The sequence below is a fragment of the Antedon bifida genome, chromosome 9 (genome assembly GCF_963402885.1).
Source record: "Antedon bifida chromosome 9, ecAntBifi1.1, whole genome shotgun sequence".
Lineage (NCBI taxonomy): Eukaryota > Metazoa > Echinodermata > Crinoidea > Comatulida > Antedonidae > Antedon > Antedon bifida.
In genome coordinates, this window is record NC_136234.1 from 21263818 (window position 1) to 21281452 (window position 17635).

At 35.3% G+C, this 17635-nt stretch overlaps 3 protein-coding genes across 3 annotated transcripts; all 3 read left to right on the forward strand.

The window, feature by feature from the left end:
* Window positions 1-4115, forward strand: LOC144853006 (uncharacterized). Its single transcript, XM_078711061.1, has 8 exons — window positions 1-4; window positions 116-238; window positions 370-543; window positions 862-1038; window positions 1212-2473; window positions 2583-2736; window positions 3351-3922; window positions 4047-4115. Exons 1-8 carry the CDS (start codon window positions 1-3, stop codon window positions 4113-4115), a joined length of 2535 nt encoding a protein of 844 aa, XP_078567187.1.
* LOC144851710 (uncharacterized) lies at window positions 4000-8977 on the forward strand. The gene is made up of 5 exons (XM_078709301.1): window positions 4000-6581; window positions 6938-7096; window positions 7328-7362; window positions 7558-7633; window positions 7975-8977. Exons 1-5 carry the CDS (start codon window positions 4196-4198, stop codon window positions 8181-8183), a joined length of 2865 nt encoding a protein of 954 aa, XP_078565427.1. The 5' UTR covers window positions 4000-4195; the 3' UTR covers window positions 8184-8977.
* Window positions 8978-11166: 2189 nt separating this feature from the next.
* Window positions 11167-14902, forward strand: LOC144853007 (uncharacterized). Its single transcript, XM_078711062.1, has 2 exons — window positions 11167-14760; window positions 14846-14902. Exons 1-2 carry the CDS (start codon window positions 11167-11169, stop codon window positions 14900-14902), a joined length of 3651 nt encoding a protein of 1216 aa, XP_078567188.1.
* Window positions 14903-17635: the final 2733 nt, after the last annotated feature.

Consider the following 17635-nt stretch of genomic DNA (forward strand, 5'->3'; position numbering starts at 1 on the left):
ATGCGTATTCAGTTTACATACTATTTGTGATGAAAAGAAAAAACACATTAATGTTTGATTCGCTTAGTGTTAGAAAAAAGTCTTAATATCTGAAAAAAATGTAATGTTTTTTTAGATGTTAATGAGTGTGAAGGTGGCGTCGATGGATGTGGCCAACTGTGTTTAAACTCAATCGGTAGCTTCAGGTGTGATTGCAATGCCGGATGGACACTTCAACCTGATGGAAAACGATGTACAGGTATGTTTTGATTTCGTTCATCATTCAACATATTACGATTATGATTTAAATAATAATTTAATAATTTTTTGTTCAACTAATTATTGTATATAAAATCGCATTGTTATATAAAAAATCGTTATCGTTTAAAGCCAATCCATGTGTTGAAATCGGTGTACCGTTCATGGGAAATCGAATCTGTACTGGATTTACAACAGGGGAATTGTGTACATTCGAATGTGAAACGAGTCATCGCCTGGTAGGTACTCAAGTAAGACAGTGTCTATCAAACGGTGTTTGGAGTGGTCAAACTACTAAATGTGAAGGTTTGTTTTCTACATTTTATGTAATATAAATTATTTGTCTGGGTGCCACAGTGCCCATTAAAAATTATGGCAATCGGAATTTGGCCGCTAATGTTTCCCAAGTCTCTCATGTATCCCAAATATTGCTCTGTTCCATATCAAAACGTATCCTATATTACACGGATGTTCACCAACCCCACACCAACTGTAAGGAGACATCCAAATAATGCACGGCAAGTGATACGTACTAAACCCATAAAATTGCATAATATATAAACAATAATGTAATATAATAGGTCAGTATGTAATACGTACTATTATTTTTTGAATTATTTATAGAGATTATATGTCCTGAAGTGCCATCGCCAGTTAATGGATACATTCATTTTCCATGCGAAAATAAAATTGGGGATCGCTGTAGATTTGGGTGTGATTCAGGATTCTACTTAGAAGGTGATACTGTAACACAGTGTTTATTCGCTGGAGTTTGGAACATCACATTTCCAGTATGTAAAGGTGAGGAATTATCTACTGTATTTTAAATAATTATATTATTTTGTAAGCAGATATTTTGTCACGTCCAAAAATTTAGCCGGACCTAAAAATAAGCAGTTTGTGGCTATATCACGGCTGGTGATATCAAATAAAAAGTTAAATTAAAATGTTTTTATAATGCATTTTTTAAATAGAAATACAAGCATGTACGCCATCCCCATGTTTAAATAATGGTGTTTGCCAAGTATCACACCATGGTATCAGGAGTTATACATGCGACTGCTCTGAAAGTGGGTATGTAGGGAACAACTGTGAGAAAAGATTTGTAACAACACCTGATTGGCCTAAGATTTGGGTAGGAGAAATTTATAATTTAACATTTATTGTGAAGACGGAGAAAACCCTTCTATTATCAATTGAAATGGATTCCAAAAACGTGCAAATTGAACCATCGAACCTTCTCTTTACTGAGAAAATAAACACACATTATGTTTCTATTCGTGGAATTAGTCAAGGATTCTCAAGGATATCATACATTCTGAGACATGATGAATCACATAGTTTTACTACACCAGATGACGACGAAATATTTGTGTTTCAGAACCATTCTCAGATAAATTCAGAAATATTTACACCGGGGTACCAACTACCTTCGGGTTGTTTTCTACTATTTGATCAGTCTGTATGTACATATTTTATTTCTACTGAGGAGTGGAAGACAGTTACTGGTCAAAGTAATGGAATTACGTCTTTGGCAACAGAAACATTTGAGCTTCCACTAAATCTCATTGGACACGCAATCGGAAGAAGCAGCCAGACCACAACAAAATTACTCAGCAATTGTCACAATGAAGAAATAACACTAGATGATATCCAGGACTTTGTTCATTTTAACTCATTGTATCGCAATTACACACGTCAACTAGAACACGTTTTGCCGGAATGGATGACGTTTATATCTATTAACATTGATCCTCGTAATGCTGATACATCATTTTCTACGTTGAGTCTGAGTGGCTCTGATGTACAATCGATCGGCTGGTGTTCTAATGCACCCGTTACAAAAGATGGCATGTACTCTGTTTATTTACTCTACAAAACACAACTTACATTAGGAGGCAGACGTGTTTCTTTGCCAAAACCACCTTTCAAACGAAAGTACTGCTTTATAGTAGGCATATGTAAAATAACTTCTGGAACTGTGGTATTAGTTTTTCCAGAAGGTTCAAGAGATATTTTAAGTCACATTGACGGTGTGGATCACAAACGTTCACTTGAGGTGAATGTCAATTATCTTGCGTTTTCTAAAACTAATATGCTGAAGTCAAATATCAATGAAAAGAGCAACATTAGCATTTTGGCCAATCTTCAATATTCTTACTATATCAACAACACAGTTTCTGCAAAGATCGAAGGTAGCGGTGATCTTCAAGTTTCTCTCGAAAATGTAAATCAGGTGAGCATATTGTGTTCATTTAAAAGATGTATATTGTAATATTTAAAATAATTCTATTTCAGAAATATAATATAACCAAGCAAGTATATGTTGTATTATTTTTTTATAGTTATTCAGTCATCTGTTTATACAACGTTGGGTTTTCAAGCAATTTGGAAATTCCAAAATGAACCTCTTCTGGAAAATGTTAGGAGAAAACATTGAGTTGCCTTTCATTTCCAAACAACAAGACCTGCTACCAACTTTGAATGCTACTGTAGGTGGTAAGTATTTTTTCGTTATGATGATTAAAGTCACAAAAATTGATATTGGTATTGGGGTTAAGCTCCCTTTACCTAAAAAATGCTTCCATTCGGCGTGCGTCTCAAATAGCCTCTGAAAACTAAGCCACCAATAGCGTCTTACAAATAAGATGCGATGCTGTATGTTACCCGAGTTCATGGCTAAACAGCATTTTTAAATGTATAATAACTACTAGATGGTGCACTCGCCTACCTTTTTAATAAGTATAAATCGCCGTAAAATCCGAAAGTAACCTCGGCAAATCGAATTCGGAAACAAGTGAGCGAGTTTTAATACGAAATGGAAAGGTTTCGATTGAAACATTTAGTCGTTCTGCATTGTGTTCTCATATCTTATTATTAAGCATGATTGTTTGCCAGATAAGATAATGTGGTCACTGTTTAAAACTAATAAAATTGTGATTAAAGAAATATAATTATGTTTTATTCATTTATATTATTATTTGTAGAAATAATACGTGATTTAATACTTTAAATTAGAAAATGTAATGTATGATATTTTTTAAATTAATAAAACCTAACTAGAAAATTGTTTAAGTGTGTGTGTTCTAAAGATGCATTGGTTTACTCATTAGGTTATCCTGTCAGTGAGCATTCGTTGGATCGAGGAATATTAATGGAATCGACGACGTCATTGGGTGTTTTCGACAACACACCATTTTCCTGGTTGCTTAAGACGAGCAACAGTTCAGTAAAGGTCTTTCTAGATTATGACTTGACACCAATTCTATACACTCAATCTGATCTTAATACCTTAACAGACATTATACAAGCTCTTGAAAACATACGAAGTGACCTAGATGATTTAGTTGAACAGCTCAATGTGATTAAATATAGAAATCTGTACTCAAATACAAAACCTGCTCTCAATTTATTACAAATAAGCCTGAAAAAATACCATGCAGCAAAATCTCAAGAGCTGAGAACAATTGGCGATTCTTTACATGATTTACGTATGCAGAGTAAACTGGCATTGAACAGCCTTTGGTCGGTTATTGACAGGCTCTCCGGTGATGCTAGTTTACAAAGAGAGTTTCATAGTGTCACAACTCGCTTTGAGAAGCTCAGCAATCAGGTTCTTTTTGAAGTGCAAGATATTTTTGCTCACGAAAGTACATTAGAGTCAGGATTTTACATAAACTCCGAGGTCTGTTTATCACCACACCTTTGTTTTCCGTCATTGGAAGTCAAAATCTTAAACTCATATAAGAATTGTCCAGGTCAAATTGAATCAATTATTGATTTAAATACGTCAAACGTCTGCTTGACAGGTGAATACAATTCAAACAAAAAGCTCAATAGATTTATCAGTATTCCTGCAGAATCAACGTTTAGCTTAGTGTTAGAATCCTTTAACAACCACTGGCAAGGTAATACTCCAGTGCTTATAAATATTCTTGGTATCGAACAAGTAACGACTATGCGATTAGAAATGACGAAAATGTACTTCAGTTTTTCTGGAAAACTTTGGGATTTATTCGATATGCAAGCAAATGCTACTTCTGACCTGAGGTCGTTGGAATCGATGGTACTAAATGTAAATGGAGAAATTTCAGTTGAAGGTTCATTGACATTAGGAAGGATCCTCAAGGACAAAATAATTTCTTTATCACAGAAATCAGTTGATGACAGTGAACGAAGAATTAGTCAAGCTGTTAAATCTGTTGAAAAAGCCACACTAACCTTCCGTGATGTTTCAGAAGAAGCAGCTCTAAAAGATGAAAATGTTGCTGAGGCTAAAACTAAATATGTGTCTGCTGAGAACGAAGTTCTAGCAGCAAAAACTGCGGTTGAGATGGTGCGTCAATCTCTAGAAAATGCCCACGAAGAAACGAAAGAGATTGAGAAATACTTGAATAATGTATGTGAAGTTTATGAGTGCAATGGTGTTTGTCTACCAGGAAGTAAAATTATTACTATCAAAGAAGATGTGTTTGGACTTGTATCATACGAATGTTGTGCTGGTAAAACTGAAACAACAGTTATTAATGAGACAACCAACTGTTGTTGGACTTGCTATGTACCAACCCCAGTTAATTCCTTCGGGTTTAACCCATTTAAGCTAATTATTGGAGTGTACAGAGTTGCCACTGGTAACTGGCTTAATGGTGTAACAGACATAATCGAATCTATAGGAAATAGCAAACGACTGTCCTATTCAGAGGGTGAGTGCTGCAAAGAGTGTAAAAAGCCAGTTGAAATAACAGTTATGTTTGACTCGTGTAGTACATGTGTCAAAAATGAGGTCATTGGTCAAATTGAGAAACTTCAAATAGAAGAAGTTGCTTGCAGTGTACAGATACCTAACGCCAATTGCGTAAAGAATAACGAAGAATGTCGAAAACTGCGAAGTCAGTTATTTGATCAGTTTAGAAAAACAACATTTGACTTAGCTGGTCCAATTAAAGAGTTTGATAATGCTGTTGTACGTGCATCAGTTGCAGAAGCAGCACTCAACAAAGCACTTATCGAACTAGACGATGCAATGAACCAAGAAAAAGAGGTATTAGAAAGAGTTGTGATAGCACAGAACCATCTTAACAATACTCAGGATGCATTGGATAAACTTTCTACAGATTTCGGAGCAGCGTTGGCTATAAGAGAACACCAAATAAATGGATCACTAGAAGAAAGTTTACAATTAAACGGACTAACTTTTAACATTGATCTTGTCGGAAAAGATACTTCTGTCATTCCAATAGTCTGTGACATTACATTGTCGTCTTTTCCTGTACTGATTCAAATAATCATTGATTTCAACAATTTAAATTATACAGTTGACAATGCAGCGCTTTTTATTACAGAAGAACTGTTCGGCGATACAACCAGATTGATTAGACAAAATGAGAGACTGCGTAAAAAACGGGATATAATAAATGGAATAATTACACAACCACCCATTGAAACTGTCGTTTATAATATAATCAACAACACAAATCTGAATATAACCAGAAACCTGATTGGTAGGAATTCAAACACACTGATTCTGAATCAAATAAATTCATCCGATGCTGGTAGCTACAATTGTCATGCAAGTAATGTAGTGACTTCAGTTTCGTCTTTAAATTGTGAAGTGACAGTTGAATTCGCACCATACATTCTCAAACACCCACAAGACATTGCCTTAGAACATGGCAATATCGATGGTGTGTATTTCACATGCGAAGCTAAAGCAGTTCCATTAGCACACTATCGGTGGTACTTCCAGTCTAATACTTCATTCGATATGGAACCCATCTTCGGCCAGAATAGCTCAAGTATTAAGATAATAAGTCCAAAGTTCAGTAACGATGGGTGGTATGTTTGTGAAGCTTGGAACAAACATGGACATCGGTTCTCGGAACCCGCTAGACTTAACGTCCTTGGAATCTCGATGCCAGAGTTCTCAAGCGATATCACCATAATGCTTTACCGAGTAGAATATTTAAGTTCGGAACATACAAATAACAAATCACTAGGAGATGTCATCAGTAGCTATGATGACGACCTAGAATTGGAGCTTCTCCATTACCGAGAAGCAAGTCCAATTGGCAAGCCATTTCTTACACAGATCACATTTGACATCAAAAGTACCAATGCAACATCACTTGACATTGTAATTGCTAGTCGAGAAAAATCAGTTTACCAGGTAAAAGACAAGTTTGAAAGTATTCGTGAAAACGTTGATCAACTTCAACGTTTAATGATACCTGGTGAGCTATTTGAACATCGAGGTGAAATATATGAGGTGATACAGTTCAACTCTGGTATAAATGGACCAATATGTACCAACACTCAATATGCTCACAAAGATGGATATGTTTGTGGTGAGTTCACATTCCTACATTAAAACTATATAAAAATAAAGTATTTTAAAGTAGTAGTAGTAGTAGTAGTATTGCAAAACAAGGCCATATAATGGCTGCAGTCGCGTGCTCAAGTTAGTGTTTACCGACCAACTGACATACCGACCGACCGACTAACCGACCGACATAGTGAGCTGTAGAGTCGCGTTGCACGCGACTAATAATGCTTTAGGATAATGATATTTTTTATCTATAAATAATAAAATTTTGTAATTCATCTAGCTGCTTTCTACTTTACCCGATATTTGGTAATATTAACTTTCCACTTAATTACATGGTAATATTTAAACATAACGTAAACCATTATTTAATTTCAGTGAACTGTCGTCCAGGTTCATACCGAGGAAATGACAAGCTACCTGCAGTGTGTGAGCAGTGTCCAGAAGAATTTTACCAGCCCAAAGAAGGACAAACAGAATGCCTGAAATGTGATGGATATGTTGAGGTTGGATCAAGAGTTTGCATCCCTAACCATAGTAAGTTATTTCAGGACTTGTGTAACTACTTGTACTCGTCTCCTAGGTTATCTACACAGAGGATTACGTTACTGACTCAATGCTGAATGTCCTGTTCTAAATCAGTTGTCGATTTATGAAAATATAGTATGTATAGTATGTTTTTAACATAAAAAAAAACATAACCAAATAAGAATAATTCTTTAGCTACAGAGTATTTGTAATACTTTGTCAATGTTTTTTATTTATAAGGTATGACGAATATTCCTACGACCGATGACAATGAGGTAATTTAATGTTTTAACTTTATTTTTATTTTTGTTTTATAAGAAAACATTATACAGCCTATAAATTTGTTTGCCAAATGTTTGTTAAGAGTAGAGGTTAAGGATATCCTGGAATCTCTTTTCTTCTGTATTGACGTATTGTGTTCTGTATTTTTTTTCATTAAATTACGTACTGACATGTTTGTATTGGAATAGGACAAGAATATGTTGATCTTCGCACTTACAGGCGGCGGATGCGCTGTGTTGATGTTAATTGTGTTGTTTTTAATCGGTTGGTATATTTTTTACAGTAATTACATACAAAAATAAATAATTTCGAAATTGAAATATTGGGAAATTCTATGAAAGCATTTCCAAACAAGAGAGGGCGCTATAAAACATAGTATTTCATTATTATAGAGGGCACTTTTACAACAAAATATTAGGTATTTGCTTAATAGTAAACAATGGGTATATGCCAGGCACTTCCAGCTGTTACATTGTGGCAATGCATTTTAGAGTAGTTAACACACTAAGGCAGTGCAGTAGAGCCTGGGTTAAGTTATACTTTGTTGGGTTGTTTTTTTGTTGTTGATATTATAAGTTTAATCATGTGCAACTTTTTCGTTTCAGTTTACTTGAAGAAAAAAAATTGCAATGAAGAAGATGCTAAAAGCATTAGCAAAAATGTAGAAACCAATGAAGTATATTTAAATCCAGACATTGAAATGCGAGAAACTGACAATGATAAAATGCATGAAAATGGAGTATATGCAGAACCAGACGTGATCCATGACAAGGATAAACCAACAAATGATGAAAATGTGTATTCAGAAATTTAAAAACCCTAAATAATGACTTTATATTTGTAGTATCTTTACCACGTCAGACGTCTATTTAAGTTTTTACATAATTTTATGGATACAGATAAATAGGAGGAATTAAGTACATAATGATGTTGACAGAGCTTTTGACGATGATCAAACTAAAGTACTATGATCATCTTGTTCTTCGGATCCATGGTTTTCCCGTGTCAAAGAAAACAATGAATTACAACTGGTAACGTGGTTCTTGGATGAAGCCAAAATTACTCTTCAGATTTTTCGTATGTCAAATACATGTAAATTACCACTGCATCCTTTTGGAAGAATTGGCAAGGGTATGTATAGTTAATTTAGAACGCCCTCAATAAAAGTTTCAGATAAATTAATGATGTCATTTAGTAGGATCCAACTACAGTTGTAATGCAGACGCCGTGGTGATTACAATATTTACATTTTAGTTGTTCACATCTTTACGATATAATTGTTTATTAAGGGGTTTTAAAGAGAAACTGTAGGTCTTATTGCTTTATAATTAACAATAATATTTTAAGTCTAAATTGCATATATATATAGGGCTTAATATTTTTTATATTTTTGTCTTGTTTAAGAGTTTTTAACAGTACACAGAATATTGGATATTGGTATAATTATGAGAATTTGTAATAAATGCATACTATCCGGTTGGTCGCCATAAATGTTTCATTTACTAGGAAAGTATGAATTGACTCAATTGTTATGTTATTTACCACCATTTACATCACAACGATAACATACAGAAATAATCGTCGGTTGTGGATATTAAAATTGGACAGTTAAAAAATCTGTTTGAGGAATTTTTTCCCTCGTTTTACAGCTTTGACTAGCACCAATCGAAAGCCTCAGCGTTTAAGCATGTGTATTTGCATGTTCTTCTTCGAAATACATTTCTGCGACGAATCACACTTCCAATTCAATTTTTAGCCGCGTGCGTGCAACGCGACTCTACAGCTCACTATGTCGGTCGGTTGGTCGGTCGGTAAACACTAACTTGAGCACGCGACTGCAGCCATATGTATATGGCCTTGTTTTTTGTACTTTCGAATGTCTAATGTTTGTCAAAAATAGCACAACCAATCAGAGCTCAGTAAATGAGCTATGACGCGTTTATGCTAATCAAAAAGCTCAGCAGACACGCAGTGGAAATGTAAATCGCAGCGATTAGCGCGATTTTTTTTCTCAACGAAAACATTGGATTCGCGCGCTAACAAAAATTAATCGCCTAGTGGTAAAAACAGGTTTTACGGATAACAATGAAAAGATATACATTATGATAACAAATTGGCCACAGTTTGACATTTAGAAGTTAGGCCTATAGTTCGACAAAAAACATGTTGGTGTTTTTTTCGAAAAAAAATCTTTATTTATCTATATTTTTCAAATTAAATGCAATTAATGTAGTTTTCAAATTTTTCTATCGTTCATTATTACAATATTAATCCGTCGTGCACACGGCTTTCTTTTTATTGTTTTGAATCAAGTGTTTCACGTTTAACCGATAGGTACCTTCTTTTAATTTACTGCTTAATTGTTATTATGGTAAACATCAAATCTGAACATTTATTAAAAAAAAAATCACGTTGTAAATTAAACAACATATGACTATCTAATTTTATTGATGTTAGTTTCCCATTTTAAGTGAATTTACTACTCTAGATTTCGCCTTGTCATTCGTGGTGTATATTTACTATTTAAGCTTATAATACCAGCATCTTCTACGATTCGTTTAAGCTAGTTTTTTCGTTGACGTAATTAGTGTAATGGATCGGAAAGCTTCCGAAGTTTCTTATACCTACATTATTGGTGGCGCAATATATTGCATTGCATTGCTATTGTTCACTACTGGTATTCGCGGGCGTATTTGCATATCAGGTGAATGATTATATCGAATAGGCTGCGTGAGCGTTGGTTCTGCAGAAGTTGTTTTAGTTGTTGTCTGAGTAAGACATGTTATATACTGTATTTCTTTTAAGTGTGGATTCTCGCCAATACTGTGGGTAGATAATTATTTTCTATACAACCATAATGTTTTACAGTATTACTCCATGTGCATAACCGAGTTAAGTTGTTATCGTTCATTATTTGTAACGACAATGAATTCACTGTTTATAATTTCTCTTTGATATACAGCTTTGTCTTATTAGATAGCATACATGTTGAAGTTAGTTGTATCACATACCATGTTGAAGTTAATTGGATAACTTACCAGGTTGATGTGATTAGTAGTATGAAATTGGTGTATTGGATCCAGGTATAAGTTCGTTAAATGTTATATACAGTAATACTAATGTTATATACAGTAATACTAATTGATAATTAGTGAAGTGACCATATTATAGTAAGCTTGCTTGTGATTGTTTTTATTGTTGAATTATATTACACTGCTGGAAAAATAATAATTATGACGTTGTTTTATACAGGGTTTGTTCCTGTTTAGAAAAATAAATGATACAGAGTAAATGCAGCCTCATCTTGCGTATTGTTTTGTTGCATGGGATACATGGCTTCACAAACCAAACCTTAATGGTCTAAACCTAGCAAATCAATATTAAGGATTCCCGAACCACGACAAATTGGCGTCACGGACAGGATGGATGCAACGTTTCAAGCGTTCTTGAAGGAGGATTGCATTGTGTATTTTCAACAATTGTTTTACCAAACCCTGGATCGTGCATAAGACAAGGAGTATTGGACAGATAAGATTTATGAACTTAATTTAATTTTAGAACGGAAAGTGTATGGTTTTATATATATTACAGAATCTTTGTTCCGATGGACATGGCAGCCAGTGTGTTGTTATTTAAGATGATGTTGTGAATTGATGCTTATACTTACCTTATATGAAATATTGTTACTTTTGTATTACATTTACGATACTTATTTTTTGTATTGAAACTCTGTTTATTGTAGTAGTGTTTAAAGTATTTGTAGTTACTATAATATTGTCACAAATTCACCTTCTGCAATGTCGCTAGGCGAATCTAAATCTGAAGCAGCTGCAAGCGGCGATGGCGTTAATGATATGATTGCGGCATTAACTAATGTTTTAAAAGGCGTTTCGGTTCAGAAAGCTCCTCCGATTAAGTTAGTAAAATTTAAGGGTGTTCCAAGTTCTCCTGGGGACCTTACGTTAAAAGAATGGCTTGAAGATTTTCGAATTTATTGTGATCATTATTCGTTGGGCGATGATGATCGATACGATACCCTGATTAGTCATCTTGGTGGCTGTGCGAAGGATGAGGTTAAATGCAGTATGAGCATGTGTGAAAATGGGAAGAATGTGAAAGCGGCTATAAGAATTTTAGAACTCGCTTTTAAATCGGAGGATTCTGTTGCATCATATAGTTCAGCATTCTATTCTAGGCAATTGTTACCGGGTGAAACCTTGGCTGAATATAGCCTTTCTTTAATGAAATTGTACTCCCAACTTGTCGAAGCGTCTCGCCCCTCTGAGCAATCCGCTTTGAGACATCTTCAAGATACTACTTTAAAGCAGCGTTTAGTGGACGGTGTTCGTGATCCTACAGTTAAGCGTGAATTACGTCGCATTGAGCTAGCTTTTAGAGGAAAATCTTTTTTTGATATGCGCGAAGAAGTTCTTGAGTTGTATAAAATTGATATTGTTAGGACAAATCCGCGTGCACATGGCGTAGAATGTAATGAACGGCCCTCAGAACTATCAGAAGTAAAGCGAGAATTGCAAGCATTAAAGAAACAAATTAGCGAAATTCAGCGTTCCCAATTTATATCTAGTCCACCTAAGTTTAATCAAAATTCTACAGGTCCTTTAAAATGTTACAATTGCGGTAAAAATGGTCATACCAAATCTGATTGTGAAATACCTTCTGGGTTGTGTTGGTTTTGTAGAGGAAGAGGTCATTATTCATATGCATGTCCACATAAGAATCGTAGTAGTAATTCTAATACTCCGGGTATCCAACGTAGTGATTCAGATACGCCTACTCAAGATATAATTAATACTGTTTCTAAGTCACAAGCCAATCATCCAATTCCAACTGGTAATGTTGAACGTGAAGTTCATATCCCTGTTGTTGCCACGGACAATAATGGAAATATGTCTAACGCCCAATCCTTGAAATGTTCCGATGCTGTTTTAGTAGATAAATTAGTAGCCAGAAGTCCATGTACTATCGTTAGAATAGGCTCAACTGAGTTAGGTTGTATCTTGGATACAGGGGCTGAAGCTTCAATAATTCCGTCATCGGTCTATAATAAGCAGTTAAAGTCAATTGTTGGAGAGCTGGGATCTGTTAATGGACTTTTCATGAATGTTATCGGTGTTTGTGGGGTGGAGGTTCCAATCGAAGGATATGTAGAAATTCCCATTGTTATAGGTGAACAAAAGTTAACTGGTAGCTTTTTGGTAGTTTCAGATGCTGTCACTGTAACTAATCATAGTAATGAATATCCTGTTTTGATTGGGTGTAACATTTTACGCGAATTACAAGGTTTCCATCTATTACGTGATCTTTCACAGGTAACAGCTACACATGTTGATGCTCCATGGAATAGAAAGGCTGAAATTCTTTTGCAAGTAGATGAGGATGAATCAAGTATCTTAGTTTCTTTGCAACATTCTGACGTGACTGTTCCTTGTGATTCACATTCAGACATTGTTGACGGTAGTGTAAAATCTGATATTGATGATTGTAAATTTAGTGACCACACCCAAAGTCGACTTGTATCCGTTGGTTCTGTGCGTAAGTTATATGACATTAATCACTCTTATTCTAATTCTTTTTGTGGTACCGAGTTAAATTCTGAGAGCCAGCAGTTACCGCCTGGGGTAATTATCAACGGTAACCTTGATTGTGTGGAAACTCAACTAGTGACTAACCTATTGTCCAAATATAATCATGTTTTTTCTCATAGTGCTTTTGATGTTGGAAAGTGTGATGTTATTCCTCATGTTATCAATTTAAAAGATGAAACTCCAATTAGACTACCATATCGTCGTATTCCTCCTCATTCTATATCAAGTGTTAAGTCTATGTTACAAGAAATGTTAGACCAGGGAATAATTAGGCCGTCCAAGAGCGAATTTGCAAGTCCCATTGTGTTGGTCAAAAAGAAAGACGGGTCTTTGCGCATGTGCGTTGATTATAGGAAGTTGAATTTCCAAACGTTGAAAGATTCATTTCCCCTACCACGCATTGATGAGGTTTTAGAAGTACTCACTGGGTCTTGTTATTTTTCTACCTTAGATTTATCTCATGGATTTTTCCAAATTATAATGGCAGACGAATCTATTAATAAAACTGCATTTAGGGTTCCTTGGGGACTGTATGAATTTGTTCGTATGCCGCAGGGTCTGTCTAATAGCCCGGGAACATTTCAACGTGTAATGGAATATGTATTAGGCGACATGAATTTGACTCAGATTGTGTTGTACTTGGATGACATTTTGATATTTTCTTCTTCGTTTAAACAACATTTATCTAGATTAGAAAATGTGTTGTCTAGATTGTATAAGTATGGGTTAAAGGTTAAGGGCAAGAAGTGCGATTTCTTTAAGACGGAGGTAACCTATTTGGGTCATGTTATTTCATCTGCTGGAGTTGCTGTAGACTATGGGAAAATAGAAAAGATACTGACCTGGCCAACGCCAAACAGCATTACTGAACTTAAATCATTTCTGGGACTCTCTTCATACTATCGAAAGTTTATCTGTAATTATGCCAAAATTGCTGCGCCTTTGCATTTGGTAACCCGGTTGTCTGACACACAAGCGGGGAAGGCCTACAGGTTTCGTTGGACTGAAATTGAAGAAGCTGTATTTGTTGAATTAAAAAATGCTTTAACTAAACCCCCAGTTCTTGTATATCCCAAATTTGATGAACCATTTGTTATTGAAGTAGATGCCAGTTTGAAAGGTTTAGGTGCTTGCTTGTTGCAGGACTCTAATGGTTCTCTTCATCCAATTGCTTATGCAAGTAGAAGTCTTCGTGGTGCTGAATGCCGATACCCTGATTTATCGAGTTTTAAGTTGGAGTTGTTGGGGCTAAAATGGGCAGTGGTGGATAAATTCGCTTCTTACATTCAGGGTTCAAAGGTTACCATTTTTACTGATCATAATCCTTTAGCGCATTTAAAAACTGCAAAGCTTGGCGCTACAGAAATGAGATGGGTCTCTCAGTTAGCTATGTTCGATATTGAAATCAAATATAAGCCAGGTTCTAGCAACAAATGTGCCGATACTTTAAGTCGTCGTCCGATTAGCGTGTGTACAGATTTTAAGTCAGATCTAGGAGTTATCGCTTCATGTCTTAATATATATGTTGATTCTCATCCCTCAATTAATAAGTGTAAACCATGTATTGAAATTGATCAATCATCACGTAGTATTAACAAGGCATTGTCTATTTTTCCTTCTTACTCTCATGAGCAGTTGGCAGAATGTCAGAAGAAAGATAGGGAATTGGGAGAAATCTGGAAATTATGGATGGAAAAATGGTGTCCTGGTGACCGCTACAATACAGATAATTCTAGAATGTTGGGCTGGTTGAGACAGTGGACAAGTTATAGAGATATTTGTGGAGTTCTGTATAGAGAGATCAATGAAGATATCCATGGTAAAATTCATCAATTGTTAGTGCCTACTAATTTGCGCAATCTTTTTATAGATTTATGTCATGATAAATGGGCTCATCAAGGAGTTCAACGGACTATACAACTTCTAAAGCGTCGATGTTTCTGGCCAGGTATGAACGGTGATGTACGTACGCATATTTCCAAGTGTTTTAGTTGTGTATCTAGTAAAGTCCCTACACCAACGGTCAAACCCCCTCTTCGTCATATTCTAGCCTTTCGTCCCGAAGAGATTCTTGCTATAGATTTCTTAAAGATGGATCGTGGAAAGGGAGGCTATGAGGACATTCTTGTTATGACTGATGTGTTTAGTAAGTTTTCACTAGCGGTCCCATGTAAAGATCAGACGGCTGATACAGTGGCTCGTGTATTGAGAGATAATTGGTTTTCCCATTATGGTGTGCCAGCACGGTTACATTCGGATCAAGGTAGATCCTTTGAGGGTAAAATTATTCGAGGTATATGTAGTCTTTATGGCATGACAAAATCTCGCACTACGGCGTATTGGCCTGCAGGTAATGGGCAGTGCGAACGTTTCAACAAGACCTTATGCAGTTTATTGCGTTCTTTAAGCCCGAAAGATCGACACAAATGGCCCGAATTGCTGCAGCATATTGTGTTTATGTATAATTCCACCCCTCATACCGTTACAGGTGTAACACCGTATCTTCTTATGTTTGGTCGTGAACCATTAATTCCATTAGATCACTTTATTGGAGGTGCGGAACAAGATTGGTCTGAGGATTATTTGACTAAAGAAGCTGATCTCATGAAGAGGGCATATGAAGTGGTTTCACGTATAATCAAATCAGCAGCAGCTAAAGAAGAGCATCGTTATAAGTCTTGTTCTCCGAAGGAAATATTAGAAATTGGTGATCGGGTTTTACTTCGCCGAAGACATTTTAATACTAGACATAAATTGGCTAATAAGTTCGAGGAGCACTCATATATTGTTGAGACTATTAACAAAGAAGCAGACGTTTTTGGTATCCGCTCTGCAGTTGGGGGTCCTTTGAATTATGTTAACCGTAGACGATTGCGATCAGATCCTAGGAGTGTGGTGGAAGAACCGGTACATTTTGATTGGAATGAGTGGTTGCCGTATGATGGTCTAGAAGCGGATGTAAACTATAAAGATGAAAGTTGTGAGTCTGAATCTGACGATGATGTTGAAAGTTTTAAGATTGTTGTAGATGTGAATTCTGATAAACAAATAGATGTTGAGCGTGATGATTCGGGAGTAATTCCAAGGCGATCATCTCGTTCTACAAAAGGTGTTCACAAAAATCGATATCGTTTACCCATGTCCACTCTTCAAAAATAAATTTGTTTGTTTCGCTCCTTTTGGGTCAAAAGGGCATCCAAGCGGGGAAATTGTAATGGATCGGAAAGCTTCCGAAGTTTCTTATACCTACATTATTGGTGGCGCAATATATTGCATTGCATTGCTATTGTTCACTACTGGTATTCGCGGGCGTATTTGCATATCAGGTGAATGATTATATCGAATAGGCTGCGTGAGCGTTGGTTCTGCAGAAGTTGTTTTAGTTGTTGTCTGAGTAAGACATGTTATATACTGTATTTCTTTTAAGTGTGGATTCTCGCCAATACTGTGGGTAGATAATTATTTTCTATACAACCATAATGTTTTACAGTATTACTCCATGTGCATAACCGAGTTAAGTTGTTATCGTTCATTATTTGTAACGACAATGAATTCACTGTTTATAATTTCTCTTTGATATACAGCTTTGTCTTATTAGATAGCATACATGTTGAAGTTAGTTGTATCACATACCATGTTGAAGTTAATTGGATAACTTACCAGGTTGATGTGATTAGTAGTATGAAATTGGTGTATTGGATCCAGGTATAAGTTCGTTAAATGTTATATACAGTAATACTAATGTTATATACAGTAATACTAATTGATAATTAGTGAAGTGACCATATTATAGTAAGCTTGCTTGTGATTGTTTTTATTGTTGAATTATATTACACTGCTGGAAAAATAATAATTATGACGTTGTTTTATACAGGGTTTGTTCCTGTTTAGAAAAATAAATGATACAGAGTAAATGCAGCCTCATCTTGCGTATTGTTTTGTTGCATGGGATACATGGCTTCACAAACCAAACCTTAATGGTCTAAACCTAGCAAATCAATATTAAGGATTCCCGAACCACGACATTAGTATTACAAGTACATGGTACATGTTCATAAGATAAGAAACGTTCAGTAAAAAAAACCCGTATGAACGCCAAGAAGGTACCGGTACACCTCCTAAGATAAGCCATGATGCAAAAATGCTCTTAAATTCAATGTCTCACTATATTTTATGTTGTATTACTATTGTAAACAGATAAATCAGGCCGTGAAATCTAAATTTTCTATAATTTTCAAAATATAATTATTTTAATTTCCAATAAACGTACAGTATCTTAATTAAATAATATAGCCTCTTAAAAAAATAGTACAATTTCACACAATAATACTGAAAATGTCAAAACTTTCTTCTACATTATTCTTTGTATAGCCCACAGTAGCCTACTATTCATTTAACATGGCTGAATGCTGTGTATATTGGAGTGTGGGGATATCAATTAATATGATGTCTCCTTCTTCCCCGAAAATAGACTACACATTATATGCTTTGATGAGGAGTGATGGAGGCCCAGGTATTTTAAGGCTGCAAAAACAGTGTCACGTGCATGAAATGTGACATATTATACGCATGCGTATCCGCAAAATATTTATAGCTTTTTTTATTTGGGCAAAATGAGTTTACGTATCGATAGAGGGCTACTTTCTTGAAACCATTTTTT

What these genes read in the sequence shown, in the direction of transcription:
- LOC144853006 (XM_078711061.1), top strand. An exon ending in TCAAACTACTAAATGTGAAG is followed by an intron (nt 544 to 861) that starts GTTTGTTTTCTA and finishes AATTATTTATAG; the next exon opens with AGATTATATGTCCTGAAGTG. An exon ending in TTTGAATGCTACTGTAGGTG is followed by an intron (nt 2,737 to 3,350) that starts GTAAGTATTTTT and finishes TTTACTCATTAG; the next exon opens with GTTATCCTGTCAGTGAGCAT.
- LOC144851710 (XM_078709301.1), top strand. Translation starts at nt 4,196, where the DNA reads ATGCGATTAGAAATGACGAAAATGTACTTCAGTTTTTCTGGAAAACTT. An exon ending in CAAAGATGGATATGTTTGTG is followed by an intron (nt 6,582 to 6,937) that starts GTGAGTTCACAT and finishes ATTTAATTTCAG; the next exon opens with TGAACTGTCGTCCAGGTTCA. An exon ending in AGTTTGCATCCCTAACCATA is followed by an intron (nt 7,097 to 7,327) that starts GTAAGTTATTTC and finishes TTTATTTATAAG; the next exon opens with GTATGACGAATATTCCTACG.
- LOC144853007 (XM_078711062.1), top strand. Translation starts at nt 11,167, where the DNA reads ATGTCGCTAGGCGAATCTAAATCTGAAGCAGCTGCAAGCGGCGATGGC. An exon ending in GTTATAGAGATATTTGTGGA is followed by an intron (nt 14,761 to 14,845) that starts GTTCTGTATAGA and finishes ATCTTTTTATAG; the next exon opens with ATTTATGTCATGATAAATGG.